This window comes from Orcinus orca, chromosome 1 (assembly GCF_937001465.1).
Source record: "Orcinus orca chromosome 1, mOrcOrc1.1, whole genome shotgun sequence".
Taxonomy (NCBI): domain Eukaryota; kingdom Metazoa; phylum Chordata; class Mammalia; order Artiodactyla; family Delphinidae; genus Orcinus; species Orcinus orca.
In genome coordinates this window covers 114,780,263-114,798,943 of record NC_064559.1, presented here as the reverse complement: position 1 = coordinate 114,798,943, position 18,681 = coordinate 114,780,263, and the positions used below count along the sequence as shown (strand labels likewise).

The 18,681-nt window shown below is 44.6% G+C and overlaps 1 protein-coding gene across 1 annotated transcript; it reads right to left on the bottom strand.

Annotated features, from left to right (window-relative positions):
* Positions 1-2,734: 2,734 nt before the first annotated feature.
* Positions 2,735-18,681, bottom strand: TMIGD3 (transmembrane and immunoglobulin domain containing 3). The gene is given in 6 exon segments (XM_049715016.1): positions 2,735-4,683; positions 6,486-6,589; positions 7,309-7,375; positions 9,076-9,423; positions 11,489-11,616; positions 18,593-18,681. Coding segments are annotated over 6 exon segments (825 nt in total). The 3' UTR covers positions 2,735-4,594.

Genomic DNA, 18,681 nt, shown 5'->3' with positions numbered 1-18,681 from the left:
TCAATGGAACAGCATAGAGATCCCAGAAATAAACCCACATACTTATTGTCAATTAATCTATGAAAAAGGAGACAAGGCTATACAATGGAGAAAAGACAGTCTCTTCAATAAGTGGTGCAAGGAAAACTGGACAGTCACATGTAAAAGAATGAAATTAGAACACTCCCTAACACCATATACAAAAATAAACTCAAAATGGATTAAAGACCTAAACACAAGGCCAGACACTATAAAACTCCTAAAGGAAAACATAGGAAGAACCCTCTTTGACATGAATCACAGCAAGATCTTTTTTGACCCACCTCCTAGAGTAATGGAAATAAAAACAAAACTAAACAAATGGGACCTAATGAAACTTAAAAGCTTTTGCACAGCAAAGGAAACTCTAAACAAGATGAAAAGACGACCCTCAGAACGGGAGAAAATGTTTGCAAACAAATCAACGGGCAAAGGATTAATCTCCAAAATATATGAACAGCTCGTGCAGCTCAATATTAAAAAACCAAACAACCCAATCAAAAAATGGGCAGAAGGTCTAAATAGACATTTCTCCAAAGAAGACATACAGATGGCCAAGAGGAACATGAAAAGCTGCACAGGATCACTAATTATTAGAGAAATGCAAATCAAAACTATAATGAGGTATCACCTCACACCAGTTAGAATGGGCATCATCAGAAAATCTACAAACAACAAATACTGGAGAGGGTGTGGAGAAAAGGGAACCCTCTTGCACTGTTGGTGGGAATGTAAATTGATACAGCCACTATGGAGAACCGTATGGAGGTTCCTTAAAAAACTAAAAATAGAATTACCATATGACCCAGCAATCCCACAACAGGGCATATATCCAGAGAAAAGCATAATTCAAAAAGCCACATGCACACCAATGTTCATTGCAGCACTATTTACAATAGCCAGGTCATGGGAGCAACCTAAATGCCTGTAAACAAACGAATGGATTAAAGAAGATGTGGTACATATATACCCAATGCAATATTACTCAGTCATAAAAAGGAGTGAAACTGGGTCATTTGCAGAGACATGGATGGACCTAGAGACTGTCATACAGAGTGAAGTAAGTCAGAGAAAAACAAATATGGTACATTAACGCATATATGTGGAATCCAGAAAAATGGTACAGAGGAAGCGGTTTGCAAGGCAGAAGTAGAGACCCAGGTATAGAGAACAAATGTACAGACACCAAGGGGGGAAAGCACGGGGGCAGGGGCAGGTGGTGGGATGACTGGGAGATTGGGATTGACGTATATACCCTAATATGTATAAAATAGATAACGAGTTAGAACCTGCTGTATAAAAAAAAGAAATAAAATTCAAAAAAAAAAAAGAAGAGGAAGGGCAGAGTAGGCACACCTGGTTCCTACCTCCAGACTCACTCATCAGACAGACCACTCCACCTCCGCTGGGGTGTCACTGAGGAGTGTCCCCACAGTGGAGCTCAGTCCACGGGGAAGGAAGCTCCCTCCACGAATCTCTCTTAAAAAAACATAAGTAATATTTTTGAATACCAAGGTAAGGAAATTAAAGTGCAAAGAGAGATGACATAATTTACCCAATGTCTCCCAGCTAGTAAGTGGCAGAACAAAATTTAAATCGAGTCCTCTCACTTCAAATTCCTTGCATCTTGCCTCCACCCCAAGCTGTCCCAGAGTACGTATAGTGGCAGAGAAACTAGAAAGGTAAAGCCAGGGGATGTGTTTGAGAGAGCATGTTCACTCTGAGATGGAGCAGCTACTCCTGACAGCTGGATATGGAGGGGAAGACAGAGGAAGAGAGAGTTGATAAATGAGCCCCCATCACCACCCGCAGTGCAGCCAGCCACACAAGGTCAGCAGAGCGCCAGGAGTGCCCTTCTCCCCCGGCTGGCTGTGGTGTGCATCCTTGGGTAGGACTCTCTCAGTTTCAGCTGAAACTCTGAGCCGACATCAAAACAATTCTACCAACATTGAAGCTAGAAGCCACATCAGCTTTCCAGTTCAGGGCCAGTACCTTATGAACAGCTGCAAGAGGAGATGTAAACATCGTCCTATGGCCACACAATACGTGAAATATCAGATTAATTGCTCTTCCCTCTGTTTTTTTGAAGCTTCCCAGTTTTAATAGCACAGCCTTGCATTTACAAAATCTTGTTTTTTTGTCTCTTTATCATGAAAACTGGTGTGCGACTAGCCTTGCTGGAAGATGAAATGAGTAATTAAATAATTGACCACAGATTCAACAAGTCTTTGCTTGGTGTGGGAAGAAACATGGTTGTGGATGCTGGATCATGGAACCAGATCAAACCTGTAGGATTTTCAGGGGAAATAGTTTTCCAGATAAGTAAGTGTAAATCTTCCAAGACGTCTATGGATGTCTTCATCTGTTGTGGAATATTGCTGTCTACTATCTTGCCTTGTGTAGTGGGATGTACAAGCCAACTTGTACATCCAGTGTACAAGGCCAGCCCAGACTGGATTGCTATTTGCAGAACTGGTGGGCTAGTGGCTTCTTTATGCAAATTCAATACATGGCCACAGGGGAAGGATTGGGGTTGTTTTGTGGCAGAGGCGAGAGACAGCACTTTTTTTTTTTAAAACATCTTTATTGGAGTGTAATTGCTTTACAATGGTGTGTTAGTTTCTGCTGTATAACAAAGTGAATCAGCTATACATATACATATATCCCCATATGTCCTCCCTCTTGCGTTTCCCTCCCACCCTCCCTATCTCACCCGTCTAGGTGGTCACAAAGCACCTAGCTGATCTCCCTGTGCTATGCGGCTGCTTCCCACTAGCTAGCTATTTTACATTTGGTAGTGTATATAAGTCCATGCCACTCTCTCACTTCGTCCCAGCTTACCCTTCTCCCTCCCCGTGTCCTCAAGTACATGCTCTACATCTGTGTCTTTATTCCTGTCCTGCCCCTAGGTTCTTCAGAACCATTTTTTAAAAATTTTTTTTAGATTCCATATATATGTGTTAGCATACGGTATTTGTTTTTCTCTTTCTGAGTTGCTTCACTCTGTATGACAGACTCTGGGTCCATCCACCTCACTACAAATAACGCAATTTCGTTTCTGCTTATGGCTGAGTAATATTCCATTGTATATATGTGCCACATCTTCTTTATCCATTCATCTGTCTATGGACACTTAGTTTGCTTCCATGTCCTGACTATTGTAAATAGAGCTGCAATGAACATTGTGGTACATGACTCTTTTTGAATGATGGTTTTCTCAGGGTATATGGCCAGTAGTGGGATTGCTGGGTTGTATGGTAGTTCTATTTGTAGTTTGTTAAGGATCCTTCATACTGTTCTCCATAGTGGCTGTATCAATTTACATTCCCACCAACAATGCAAGAGTGTTCCTTTTTCTCCACACCCTCTCCAGCATTTATTGTTTGTAGATTTTTTGATGATGGCCATTCTGACCGGTGTAAGGTGATACCTCATTGTAGTTTTGATTTGCATTTGAGAGACAGCACTTTTGATGTTGCTTGATCTGAGACTCTGGGAGGGAGGGGGCCAGCTGTGTGGGAACATGGAGGATGGCAGCAATGGAGTGGCATCCACACTCCCTCCTCTCCCCATCAGGGTTCTGAGTAGCTTTGAGTTCCCTACCTATGGAGAGAGGGTTTAGGGTGGAAGCTGAAGGAACTGTGCTCATAAACGAGTGTGTGAGAGCCTGGACCTACACGTGCAGGGCATGTGCAGAACCCTGTCCCAGCCCTGCTCAGACCAGAGGGCCACTGAGTGTCCTGAGTGCAGAGACCGGCCAGCACCCTATCAGAAGAGACTGGAAGAGCAGGGTTTTTATGAGGGCAACAGAGGCAGTGGTGGGGAGCCGCCAGGGTCTGAAATAGCAGGAGAGACACTCTACGGGAAGAGAGGGTGCAGACATTCATGTAGGAGCTAAGAGTTTGGGTAATTCTGGCATTAATGACAGTATCACCTCACCTGCGCCCACAACTGCTGATGCCCCCGTATTGATTTGTGTTTCCTGATGTGAATGAATATTTCTCTTAATTTATCACACCTTGGTTTCTCACTGATCAGAAGTGGTATCCATTCAGTCTGGTGACAGTTTCCCACACAGGACAGTCTTTGAGCCAAGAGAATCTAAGAACCCCTGATTTAGCCTCTCTCCCTTTCTTTGGGTAGAACAGCATGTAATACCAATTCAGAAGTAAATTGGAATACTATACTTTAAAAGAAACTTTTCCAGAAATACTCTCCCAGTGATATCCTGAGAGAAGTTAGTCATACCTTGGAGTTCATTCAACACTGGGTCAGAAATTTATTGGCTAAGGAATACAACACAAGTGATCTCCTGGCCCTCTGACCAAGATCTGGCCCTTTTCTTCACCTCTGACAAGACGAGTGCATGAGAACTAAGATCTTGAGATGTTATCTGACCGTGGCCTTGCTTAGGCGTGGCCTAGCACAGCCCCTCTGGCTGCCATCGTTCTTACGTAACTGCAAATGATTGCTGGCAAGGTTAGAGGGGCCTTCGAATGCCTGAGATCAGAATCAGTCCCCAAGATGTGGGCCGGTTGTCATGGTGACTCTATTGTAGCATCATTTTATTTTTCAACTAAATAAAAGAAATCTTCAGATCCATCTGTTCAGTATGAGCCATTGCCTTTGGAGTCAGGACATGAGAGAGGGGCTTCAAAGAGCCGTCTACTTTGTTGGAAACAGAAAAGGAAAATTGAGTTGAGATTTGTTGCCTACCTCTGCTGGGTGTTTCTGCAGCAAAAGTGGCAAACTCTGTCATGGGTGCTCCATGGAGACCAAACACCGAAGTTTGTTTTCAGGGTGGAAATCAGACGTCATGACTTTAAAGGTCATCAGTCAGTCAGCAGGAAAGCTTGGTGCGTGGGGCCTGTGTTCACCTCTCACCAAGCTCTGGTGACGTGAATGCAGCTGGACTCCTTCAGAGCCCATAAAGGCCCCTGATTGCGGCTGTCACGTTCCCATCGCCTGAGTGTGAGGAAGCAGGCCGTGGCTAAACCAAGTTGTACAACTCCTTGCTAAAAAAGAACAGGGTTGGGTGCCATTGCTTCAACTTGCGTAGCACCACACATCTCTCCTTCAGAGTACTTACTCTAGTTGATGATCTCACGTGTGTGTGTGTGTGTGTGTGTGTGTGTGTGTATGTGTGTGTCTGAGATGGCTTGCCTACTTCCCACTCTACATTATACGCTCCATGAAGACAGATGCTATTTCTTTGGCTCAGCTGTGTATCCCAGAATCTGGCGTGGTCCTTGTTTATTGAATGAATGAATGAATGAGTGAATTAGTAAAAAATCCTGGGGAGTATGGGGTCCTCAATTGATAGAGAAGAAAACAGGCCCAGAGAAGTAACAAGTTTCCCAAGGTCATGCCTTAAGGAAGTGACAATGGGTTTTGCAAAAACCTAGACTCAAATTGTGTCCCAAAGGGAGAGGTCTTGGGTAAAACCAAGCGAGATGTTGCCTTGTCTGCATCCCCCACCTCCACAGTTCCCACAGCTCTTAAACGGCAAACGGCCAGAAATGCCATGGGAGCCACTGCTTTGATTTCTTAGGACTCCTGCTCTGCCCCCGGGGCCAAATTATCACAGACAGAGAATGAGGCCTCACAGCCTTAGCTTTGGATTTCAGGTTTGTCTGGCGGTAGACCCTGTGTTTCGTTAACAGGTGTTTCGGGTTTGTGTCCTCTCATTCTCTAAAATGTTGTTTCCTACATTGCCATACCCAGAGGAGGTTGGAGTCTGTTTTGTAATTATGCCTACAGTCTCTCCATTGCCCAAGGTATTTCTGTGGCTTCTGAGCATAAAAAGAAAACAACAAAAAACCTATTAGACAAGCAGTGGCACTTGTCTGTGATGCTCTCTCTACCCTGTGTCCACTTGAGAGGTTAGCCAATTCACCACATGGTGGCCTTCTTCTATTTAGGAATAGGGCGCCCTACAGATCTGGGAGTGGTGGGCACAGGGCCCAGGATAGAAGAGTCAAGGAGGGAACTTACCGGAAGTGTGGGGACCACAGAGGAAGCTTGGCTGCTTTTCTGGCTTCTGGCTAGGCCTTTACCTGCAATCGCCCAAGGGCAGAAGGAGGCACAAAGCTGAAAGGCCTCTCCTCCCACGGCTCAAGGCTGGGCCTGAGGCCCTTGGGCCTGTCCTCTTCCGATCCTGACCCTTCTTCTCAAGGAGACCTTTCTATGCCTGCTTACCCAGGGGCCCCAGAAGCTCCTCTGACGTCTCAGCCTCCCTCCTCGCTGGTCTACACACATCTCCACTTATGAGGGTTACAGTGCTCTCTCTGCCACCTCTCAGAGAGCATTTGTCACCGTGAAACAGAATTGCCCCTAGCCCATGGGCAGGCGGCACGGGATTCCAGGGGTCCAGGCAAAAAGAAGAGGGTCACATTCACCCATTTGAAAGCTGTTCCTTGACCCCTTTCATTTTCCCCAATTCCCACCCACACCACCCCAACTGCTACCTACCCTTCTACTCATTTGACCTCTCCTTCTTCTGGACAAATGACTGATGATAGAGATGGTCCCCAAGCCCGTGCTCAACATGCAGATGATGGGAATGGTCATCCTGGAAGGAATCAGACACAATCCGTGTCCCTTGGAAGACACCATCTTTTGGTTCTCTGCTCAGGATCCCCTTTCCTGGGACCCGTCCCCTCTCCCTGCCCCTGCTCTTGCCCAGTTCCAGCAATGCCTGGCAACCTGGATTCCTTCAGAGCACCCGTCTCCTCCAGACCACACTTGATTGGACCTGGGGTGGGTGTCTGACCAAGCTGGGCCCAGCCCCCTCCCCGGGAACTAACATGGGACTGGAAGTGGGAGGATGCAGTCTCAGGCTGGCAAGTCTCTTGAACAGGGGAAAAATAAACTCGGCAGCTAGAAATGGATTATCTTCTCCTATGGCAAAAATGAAATATAAAAGGGTAGTGGGGAGAGAGAGAGGAAGCACACACACATAAGCGTAGCAGATTAGAGATGGAGATAAATCCTGATGACATTCAGACACTTTCTCAGGGCTATCACATCCCTGCCCTCTCATTTCATCAGCCATTGCTCTCTCCTTATGAAGAATTTCCTCCTTTAGTTAAAATAACCAAAGAGCATTCTTGCTGCTTGTGATCAAGAGTCCTAAACTATATTCTTTTGAAAGGAAGCAAATAGTCACACTGAAGACAGTTCAGGAAGAGAAACAATACACTGCTGAAAAGGAGCAGGTGCAAACCCACCGTCATGTTGTGTTGTTACTGCCCACCCAAAGTCTGCTTGTCACCTAAGGTCATGACTCACCTGGATTGATCTGCCTTGTGGACAACTTTGGAAGAACTGCAGCTTCTATTCTTGTTGCCTGATAGGTCTGTGTCAGAAAGGATTTGTTGAGAGTCAAATAAGGCCCATCCCCAGGCCCTTCCTTTGCCTTCTGCATCTCTGCACCTCTGCCTGTCATTCCCTCAGTCTCCAGAGAATTAGTGCCCTGGGTGACTGCTGGGTCAAGTCCAGCTGTTTATGGGTGCCCTGCACAGGGCAGAGGTGGAGGGAACAAGCAGGGCTGTAATCCAGCCCATATACTCGTTTGCCAAGCCATGCACCTTGCCACTGGGCTCCATGCACCTGGAGGAAGGGGCATCTTTTCCAGATTTGCACAAAGGCGCTGTGTTGACTAGATATGGCCTGTGGTTAGAGAGTGCCAGGCTGAGTGCCAGTCCTATCCTTAAGGAACTGATCAGTAGGTAACATAATTGCCACATCGGGCTTCTGACAGCCACCAAAACCCAACGGGAGAAGGGCCACTATGGTCACCCACATTGCCACCTGTGATAAGACTAGGGTGTGGGGTGTGTGTCTGTGTTTCATTTAAACTAAGGAGCACACTTAGGTGGGACTTCTCTCATCCTGAACCTAAAACTCAGGACAGACTACACAGTTAAGTAAAAGCAGAACCACACAAAGTAGAAACACTGCAGGCGTGAAGGGTGTCACCCATTCAGCAAGAGGCTTGCTGAACAAATAACCAGTTGGTCAAGGGTGAGCAAGGCCCTCTAGCACCAGGAGGAGGCTTCCCGGAGCTTCCCTTAAGTCCTCTGTTTTCCTACTGACACTGTGCTCTGGATTGCACTAGAAAAAGGCATCCCTTCTAGAAATGGAAATAATGAGAAGTCACTGGAGGAAAAGAAGAAGAAGAGAAAGATAGTACTTTCCATAAGCAGTGTGCCTGAGACAGGTTTTCAGCATTGGACAGAAGGATTTGGGGGAGCATCTGGAGACCCTATGCTTTCACCCGGGCCCAAAGGAGCAACACACTGGCTTATACAGACTTACCCCTCCAGGCTGCTCCATCCACACCCTTCCGGCAGCCTCCTGGTGCAAACTGTACTCCTTAAAAGAAAACACTGACCTCTTGGACCATATTTATCCCTGTAAATTATGAAATTATTTTAGTGGACAGTTTTTGAGGGTGTTTGTCTGGGTGCTTAGACCACTTTTTTTTTTCTTTTTTTCTTTTTTTTTTTTTTTTGCGGTATGCAGGCCTCTTACTGCTGTGGCCTCTCCCATTGCGGAGCACAGGCTCCAGACGTGCAGGCTCAGTGGCCATGGCTCACGGGCCCAGCTGCTCTGCGGCATGTGGAATCTTCCTGGACCGGGGCACGAACCCGCGTCGCCTGCATCGGCAGGTGGACTCTCAACCACTGTGCCACCAGGGGAGCCCTTAGACCACTTTTTACAGCCTCAGTCACGCCTCAAGAAGTGAATCTTCAAGATTCTAGACCTGCAAGGCAATGCTCTCGCACCTGTCAGCCTCCCAAGTTCCATCTGCCAGATGGCTGTGAGGGGAGAGAGGTGCCAAGAGCACCCCAGGGCAATGGACCCTCCTCTTCCCCAAATTCCAAGTCAGTTGTCAGCAGCAGCAGCAGCTATCCTACTATGGAGGGAAGGAGAGGCCAGGTTACCCCAGAGAACCTAGGGGGAGCCCGAGTTGTTGCTCTCTGAGTATTTACCACATCAGCTAACATGCACTGCTGTGGGTTACCCGCAGCTGGACCCCCAACAGGCTCTTACCTTTCCCAGACCAAAAATTGTTGGCGAGGGCTCTTCTGTTGTCAGTGACAACCAGCTCTGTAAAATCCATGTCATCCCTGGCAAAGTCCCACCGGATGCTGCACCAGTACCAGCCCGTATCCTCCTTGGTCAGGCAGGACACAGTGACAATAAGCTGGTTTCCTGTGTCCCCCAGGGCCACACGGTCAGTGCTGTTGGGGGTGAAGGTGATGATGTTGCAATAGTTCCGGAAATAGCCTCGGCACCGGTATTTGGGGTGGTCCTTTTAGTGGGCATCGTAGTTGCAGATGGCAGAAGCTGTGTCCAGCACAAAACCTTCCTTGACCTTTTCGTCCATGACCATAGCATCTGTGAAAACACACATAGACAAACACTATTGTTCTTTTAAACACATTGTAGTTCCTGCACCCTGGAGGAAAATTAATTAAAGCATTGGAGGCCGATTTTTGCCTGCTTTGGGGTTGGCAACTGTTATGGGCTGAATAGTGTCCCCCTAAAATTTATACGTTGAAGTGTTAACTACCCAGTACTATAGAATGTGACTACATTTGGATTTAGAACCTTTAAAGAGGTAATTAAGTTAAAATGGGGTCGTTAGAATGTGCCCTAATCCAATCTGACCGGTGCCCTAATAAAAAAGATTAGGACACAGACAACAGAGTGATGACCATGTGAGGACACAGTGAGAAGGCGGCCCTCTGCAAGCCAAGGAGAGAGACCTCAGGAGAAAGCAAACCTGCCAACACCTTGATCTTGGACTTCTGGCCTCCATCGCTGTAAGGAAACAAATTTCTGTTGTATAAGCCACACAGTCTGTGGTTGTTACAGGAGGCCTAGCAAACTAATACAGCAACCCTGGAGAAGACTTCTTCCCTGGCCTAAGACCGGGTAAAATACATCTCCCCCTCTGCAAGAATTTAGGCTGCTTCTCATGTTGCCTGCAGGGGAGGGTAGAAGAGCCTGAGGCTTCCTGTTAGTATATCCTCTGACCCTAGCCCCCCACTCCACCTTGATATCCTCGAGAAGAAAGTAAGGAGGTTTGAAACAGAAACAAACTCACAGACATAGAAAGCAAACTTATGGTTACCAAAGGGGAAAGGGCAGGGGGAGGAATAAATTAGGAGTTTGGGGTTAACAGATACACACTACTATATGTAAAATAACTAAACAACAAAGACCTACTGTATAGCACAGGGAACTATATTCAGTATCTTGTAATAATCTATAATGGAAAAAAATCTGAAAATATATATATATGTATAACTGAATCACTTTGCTGTACACCTGAAACTACACAACATTGTAAATCAAATATACTTCAATAAAATTTAAAAAAATAGAAAATAGGGCTTCCCTGGTGGCGCAGTGGTTGAGAGTCCGCCTGCCGATGCAGGGGACACGGGTTCGTGCCCCGGTCCGGGAAGATCCCACATGCCACGGAGCGGCTGGGCCCTTGAGCCATGGTCGCTGAGCCTGCACGTCCGGAGCCTGTGCTCTGCAACGGGAGAGGCCACAACAGTGAGAGGCCCGCGTACCACAAAAAAAGAAAATAATTATAGAAAAAGAAAGTAAGGCGGTTTAGAGGTTTCTGATGGATGTATAGGGCTGAAAACAGAGATGTCTGGTTCTATCTGTCCTCAGGGGCTAAGAACTTCATGTTTCCTCCATACCAGACCAGTGTGGGCACATCTGTCGTCTCAGGATGTTGCATAATAAGGAAGTCGTGTACTTCACATCCAGCATGATAGTGGCTGGGGAAGTGTCTGACCAAGGAGACGAGATGGGCAACAGAGACCACCCCTCAACCTTCCAGATGTGCACTGGGGCCTCCTCAAATGCTGCCTCAAGTGTAGCTCACAGTGGGTGTGACCAGCCTACAAAGCAGGCTCACATCCTTGATATCATTTGACATGGTATGATATTTTGTTCTCAGAGGGACCCCATAAGAAATATTGTGTGATACTCAGTTTACTGGCCTGAACACTGACTCAGAGAGGTGCAGTGACTTTCAAAGGTCACAAGGCTGGACAGTGGCAGAGCTGGGGCCAGCCCGGTCCTCTGAGCCTCATCTTTGGGGTCAGGCATGGGCATAAAGTAGAAAGTCCAGTCCTCATATATTAGCACAAATGTTTTTAAGGGGAGAAAGGGGAAAGGAAGGGGAAACTTAAACTGAGAGAGAGAATCCAGACCCCTCATTTTAGCTGAGGGCTTCAAATGCCCCCACAACCCCTTCATCAGATCAAAGAACAAGGACTAATTTAGACAAGATCTATTTCCACCTCCTTTTATTTTCCCATCCCACTCCTTAGGTGGTTTGCGCTAATAAGCAAGAACTCCAGGTAGGAAAGGAAAAGAAAATGTATAGTCCCTGGGAAGCTTGGAGGGCTGGAGATGTTCCTTCCCTATCTCTTACCTGAAAAGACAGTCAAGGAGAGCAGAATGAAGAGCCTCATGACTGGAAGGAAGTGAACCTTCAACTGGGATGACCAGATGGACCCAGTGGTCTTAGGAATCCTAGATCTGTTTTCAGGAAATAGGAATCTTTGAGTTTAAGATGGTTTTATCCTGTTTGGAGTGACCAGGGAAAAGAAGGACCAACCAGTTAATCCAAGAAGTGCTACTATGTATAGGTCCCCAGGTTGTGCACTGCACAAGGGTACCTCATCAGAGGGATGCCATTTGTGGACATAAACTTACTTATATAGTAATATGAGAAAATTCTGGGCTTCCTGGTAGAGCCCAGAACAGCAGTGAAGATCCCCCTCCTGGGTAAATCCACTCTGGCACACAAGGCACACTCAGAAGGGCACATGTGCACACACCATCACTGGCACACATTCATCTGTGCGACAGTGCCCTGTTCTGCCAATGGTCCAGGTATCATACGAGGCCAGGCCTCTTGTCTGTTCACCACTCTTGGAAGTCCAATTCCTATTTAGCTGAGAGGAAGACTAGTAATGAGATTCATAACTATCCTGCCTTCTGAGTGCATAGAGGGTGGAGCCTGAAGCAGGTGGAGCCTGGCATCCAGAGCATGTGAGCAGGTGAAAGTGCGGGTTTTTGTGCATCAGTAGACAGGCTGCAGCCTAAAGACATCTTGAAAGCTTTCTTGGGACAAAGCAAGGCTATCTGTCCATGCAGCAGAAGCTTCCCCTTATTCCTGATGGGACTCATATGGCCTGGCCACTGATTTTTAAAGTTTGAATTATGGAACCACCCTCAGTTGAATTTAAGCTGAATGCTTACTTATCACATCCCTGAGCTAGCACTTCTCATCAAGGGCTGGACGTGGGTGATTGTCCAGGTTTTCAATAATGTCCTCTCTTGAGGAAGGAGAGCCTTTCTCTAATTCATACCAAGCCAGTATATGGGCCAGCAGCAGGCCTGCATCATGGTGCGTGTTTTACCTGCATCATGGTAGGTGTTTTGCTTATATTGCCTCATTTATTCCTTACGAAACATTTATGAGTTCAACAATTAAACTGCATAGGGAAAAAATGAAGCAGGAATCTATAGATTAAAAGGGGCTTAAGAGACATATTGATAAAATTGCAATATATGGAATTTATTTGGATTCTGACTGAAGGAAACAATTGAGAAAATTTGGACAGTGACTAGATAGTTGATGATATTCAGAGATTATTGTTGGGGGACAGAGTCAAGATGGCAGTGTGGGAAGATGCTGAGTTAGGCTCTCCCCACAACTAGGGCACCTGCCGGCCACTGGTGGGGGACCCTGATGCCCAAGTAGACAGGAGGAACCCCGAAGTGAACCAGTAGGATACGGGGGCACTGAGGGGGAAGAATTGGAAGCCAGACAAGTTTGGTGCCCCTGAGGCTGGGGAGATCAGGAGAGGCAGGCAGGAGGGACTCTCCGGGAGGAGCAGGAAAGGAGCAGAGGGCCATCGCCTGGCCCACTCAGGCCTAGGGAGGCTGCTGAGCTCCCAGGCCAGTCCTCTGCCCTCCAAGGCCCCCCCACCCCACCCCGGCCGCATTGGTCCTGGGGGCAAAGGAAGGAGCCCGAGGGGAGAATAGGAGAGGCAGGCAGGAGGGGGCCTCCGGGACCAGGGGAGCAGGAGAGGGGAGGAAGGCATTTGCCCCACCCACTCAAGTCCAGGAAGCTTGCTGGGCTCCCAGGTGAGGTCCCCTGCCCTCTGAGACCAGGGGTGGGGGACACGCCTGGACCCCTTCTGTTCCTTGAGCCTAAGCCACAGCCCCCAGGGCCTTTTCCAGCCCTGTGGGTCCTGAGCATAGGCCCCGCCCAGCACCCAAACCTCTCCCTTGCTTAGGCCCCGCCCTCCACAGCCAAGGCCTTCCCCTCCCCTTTTTTTTTTCTTTTCTCTCCTCCTCTTCTTTACTATTGTGATACTGACGTACCTTCTAGTTGTTGATTCATCTGTATTTTTATATTCTTTCTAACATATCTGTTAGTTTCCTAGTCTAATTTTATTTTTTACTTTGTTATTGTTCTCTTTTTTGTTTTTTTGCCACCCCATGCAGCTTATGGGATCTTGGTTCATGAGCCAGGGGTCAGGCCGAATCTCCTGTGGTGGGAGCTCTGAGTCCAAAGCACTGGACTAACAGAGAACCTCAGACCCCAGGGAATATTCATTGGAGTGAGTGAGATCTCACAGAGTTCTTCATCTCAGCACCAAGACCCAAGCTCTACCCAGTAGCCTCAAATTCCACTGTTGGAAGCCTCAGGCCAAACAACAAGTAAAACAGGAACACAATCCCACTCATTAAAAAAAAAAAAAAATTTCACAGATGAAGGGGTAAGGTAAAAATCTACAAGACCAAATAAATGAATAGGAAATAGGCAATCTACCTGAAAAATAATTCAGAGTAATGAGAGAAAAGATGACCCAGAATCTCAGAAATAGAATGGAGGCATGGATTCAGAAAATACAAGAAATGTTTAATGAAGATCTAGACGAACTAAAGAACAAAAAAACAGAAACGAACAACACAATAACTGAAATGAAAAATACACAAGAAGGAATCAATAACAGAATAACTGAGGCAGAAGAACGAACAAGTGAGCTGGAAGACAAAATGGTAGAAATAACTGCTGAGGAGCAGAATAAAGAAAAAAGAATGAAAAGAATTGAGGACAATCTCAGAGACCTCTGGGACAACACTAAACACACCAACATTCTAATTATAGGGGTCCCAGAAAAAGAAGAGAAAAAGAAAGTGTCTGAGAAAAATATTTGAAGGGATTATAGAAAACTCTATAATCTCTTCCTTAACATGGGAAAGGAAATAGTCACCCAAGTCCAGGAAGCACAGACAGTCCCATACAGGATAAATCCTAGGAAAAACACACCAAGACTCATATTAATCAAACTAACGAAAATTAAATTGAAAGAAAAAATATTAAAAACAGCAAGGGAAAAACAAAAAAAATAACATACAAAGGAATCCCTATAAGATTATCAGCTGCTTTTTCAGCAGACACTCTGCAGGCCAGAAGGGAGTGGCAAGATATACTTAAAGTGATGAAAGAGAAAAACCTACAACCAAGATTACTCTACCCAGCAAGGATCTCATTCAGATTTGATGGAGAAGTCGAAAGCTTTTCAGACAAGCAAAAGCTAAGAGAATTCAGCACCACCAAACCAGCTTTACAACAAATGCTAAAGAAACTTCTCTAAGCGGGAAACACAAGAGAAGAAAAAGACCCACAAAAAAAACTCCAAAGCAATTAAGAAAATGGTAATAAGAACATACATATTGATAATAACCTTGAATGTAAATGGATTAAATGCCCCAACCAAAACACACAGACTGGCTGAATGGATACAATAAAAAGACCCATATATAGGCTGTCTACAAGAGACCCACTTCAGACCTAGGGACACATACAGACCAAAAGTGAGGGGATGGAAAAAGATATTCCATGCAAATGGAAATCAAAAGAAAGCTGAAGTAGCAATACCTGTATCAGATAAAATAGAATTTAAAATAAAGACTGTTACAAGAGATAAGGAGGGACACTACATAAGGATCAAAGGATCAATCCAAAAGAAGATATAACAATTATAAATGTCTATGCACCCAACATAGGAGTACCTCAATACATAAGGCAAATGCTAACAACCATGAAAGGAGAAATTGACAGTAACACAATAATAGAGTAGGGGACTTTAACACCCCACTTACACCAATGGACAGATCATCCAATCAGAAAATAAGTAAGGAAATACAAGCTTTAAATGACACAATAGACCAGATATATTTAATTGATATTTATACAACATTCCACTCAAAATCGGCAGAATACACATTCTTCTCAAGTGCACATGGAACATTCTCCAGGATAGACCACATCTTGCATCACAAATCAAGCCTCAGAAAATTTAAGAAAATTGAAATCGTATCAAGCATCTTCTCTGACCACAACACTATGAAATTGGAAATCAATTACAGGAAAAGAACTGTAAAAAACCCAAATACATGGAGGCTAAACAGCGTGCTACTAAATAACCAAGAGATCACTGAACAAATCAAAACAGAAATTAAAAAACACATAGAAACAAATGACAGTGAGAACACAATGACCCAAAACATATGGGATGCAGCAAAAGCAGTTCTAAGAGGGAAGTTTATAGCAATTCAATCTCACCTCAAGAAACAAGAAAAATCTCAAGTAAACTATCTAACCCTACACTTAAAACAACTAGAGGAAGAAGAACAAAGAAAACCCAAAGTCAGTAGAAGGAAATAAATCATAAAGATCAGAGCAGAAATAACTGAAATAGAAACAGAGAAAACAACAGCAAAGATCAATAAAACTAAAAGCTGCTTCTTTGAGAAGATAAACAAAATTAATAAACCATTAGCCAGACTCATCAAGAAAAAAAGAGAGAAGCAAATCAATAAAATTAGAGGGGCTTCCCTGGTGGCGCAGTGGTTGAGAGTCCACCTGCCGAGGCAGGGGACATGGGTTCGTGCCCCAGTCCAGGAAGATCCCACATGCCGCGGAGCGGCTGGGCCTGTGAGCCATGGGCGCTGAGGCTGCGCATCCAAAGCCTGTGCTCCGCAACGAGAGAGGCCACAACAGTGAGGGGCCCGCTTACCGCAAAAAAAAAAAAAAAAAAAATTAGAAATGAAAAAGGAGAAATCACAACTGACACTGCAGAAATCCAAAGGATTATAAGAGACTACTACAAACAACTGCCAATAAAATGGACAGCCACGAAGAAATGGACAAATTCTTGGAAAGGTACAATTTTCCAAGACTGAACCAGGAAAAATTAGAAAACATAAACAGACCTATCACAAGTAATGAAATTGAAACCATAATTAAAAATCTTCCAACAAACAAAAGTCCAGGACCAGATGGCTGGACCAGGTGAATTCTATCAAACATTTAGAGACGAGCTAACACCCATTCTTCTCAAAACAGATGGAGAAATATACCACGTCCTTGGATTGGAAGAATCAATATTGTGAAAATGACTATACTACCCAAAGCAATCTACAGATTCAACGCAATCCCTGTCAAACTACCAATGGCATTCTTCACAGAATTAGAACAGAAAATTTTACAATTTGTGTGAAAACACAAAAGACTCCGAATAGCCAAAGCAATCTTGAGAAAGAAAAACAGAGCTGGAGGAATAAGATTCCCTGGCTTCAAACTATACCACAAAGCTAGAGTAATCAAGACAGCATGGTACTGGCACAAAAACAGAAATATAGATCAATAGAACAGGTTAGAATGCCCAGAGAGAAGCTCATGCACATATGGGCACCTAATTTACAACAAAGAGGCAAGAACATACAACAGAGAAAAGAGAGCCTCTTCGATAAGTGGTGCTGGGAAAACTGGACAGTACATGTAAAAGAATGAAATTAGAACACTACCTAACACCATACACAAAAATAAACTCCAAATGGATTAAAGATCTAAATGTAAGACCAGACACTATAAAACTCTTAGAGGAAAACATAGGAAAAACACTCTTTGACATAAACCATAGCAAGATCTTTTTTGACCCACCTCCTAGAGTAACAGAAATAAAAACAAAAATTTAAAAAATGGGACTTAATTAAACTTAAAAATTTTTACACAGCAAAGGAAACCATAAGCAAGACGAAAAGACAACCCTCAGAATGGGAGAAAATATTTGCAAATGAAACCACGGACAAAGGATCAATCTCTGAAATATACAAACAGCTCATAGAGCTCAATATCAAAAAAACAAACAATCCAATTAAAAAATGGGCGGAAAGAAGACCTAAATAGACATTTCACCAAGGAAGACATACAGTTGGCCAAGAGACACATGAAAAGATGCTCAACATCGCTAATTATTAGAGAAATGCAAATCAAAACTACAATGAGGTATCACCTCACACAGGCCAGAATGGCCATTATGAAAAAATCTGGAAACAATAAGTGCTGGAAAGGGTGTGGTGAAAAGGGAACCCTCATGCACTGCTGATGGGCATGTAAATTGATACAACCACTACGGAAAACAGTATGGAGTTTCCTTAAAAAACTAAAAATAGAACTACCATATGACCCAGCAATCCCACTACTGGGCATATACCCCAAGAAAACCATAATTCAAAAAGAGACATGTACCACAATGTTCGTTGCAGCACTATTTACAATAGCCAGGACATGGAACCAAACTAAATGTCCATCAACAGATGAATGAAAGAAGATGTGGCGCATATATACAATGGAATATTACTCAGCGATAAAAAGATATGAAATTGAGTTATTTGTAGTGAGGTGGATGGACCTAGAGTCTGTCATACAGAGTGAATTAAGTCAGAAAGAAAAACAAATACGGTATGCTAACGCATATATATGGAATCTAAAAAAAAAAAAAAAAAAATGGTACCAATGAACCTAGTTGCAGGGCAGGAATAAAGATGTAGACATAGAGAATGGACTTGAGGACACGGGGTGGGAGGGGGAAGCTGGGGCGAAGTGAGAGTAGCATTGACATATATACACTACCGAATGTAAAATAGTTGGCTGGTGGGAAGCAGCAGCATAGCACAGGGAGATCAGCTCAGTGCTTTGTGATGACCTAGAGAGGTGGGGTAGGGAGGATGGGAGAGAGGCTCAAGAACGTGGGGATGTGGGGACATGTGTATGCATATAGCTGATTCACTTTGTTGTACAACAGAAACTAACACAGTATTGTGAAGCAATTATACTCCAATAAAGATCTATCAAAAAAATTTTTTTAAAGAAATTATTGTTACATTTTTTTTCAGATGTGATAATGATATTGTCATAGCCAGCCTCTAAGATGGCTCCTGACATTCATGCCATTGTGTAATCCCCTCCTAATCTGAATCAGGGCTAGCCCATGTGATCAGTAAAATATGGTAGAAGGGATGGCATATGACTTCCAAGGCTAGGTCATAAAAGGTGTGCAACTTCCACCTCAGAAGTCACACTGCTCTTTCTTTCTTGCGGAAGTCAGATGCCATGTTGTGAGGACTCTCAAGCAGACATGTGCAAAGGCCCATGTGGAAAGGAACCAACTTGCGACCCACCTTGGGAGTAAATCCTCCAGCACCATCAAACCTCCAGATGACTACAGACCCAGCAACCTCGTGAGAGACGTCAGGCAT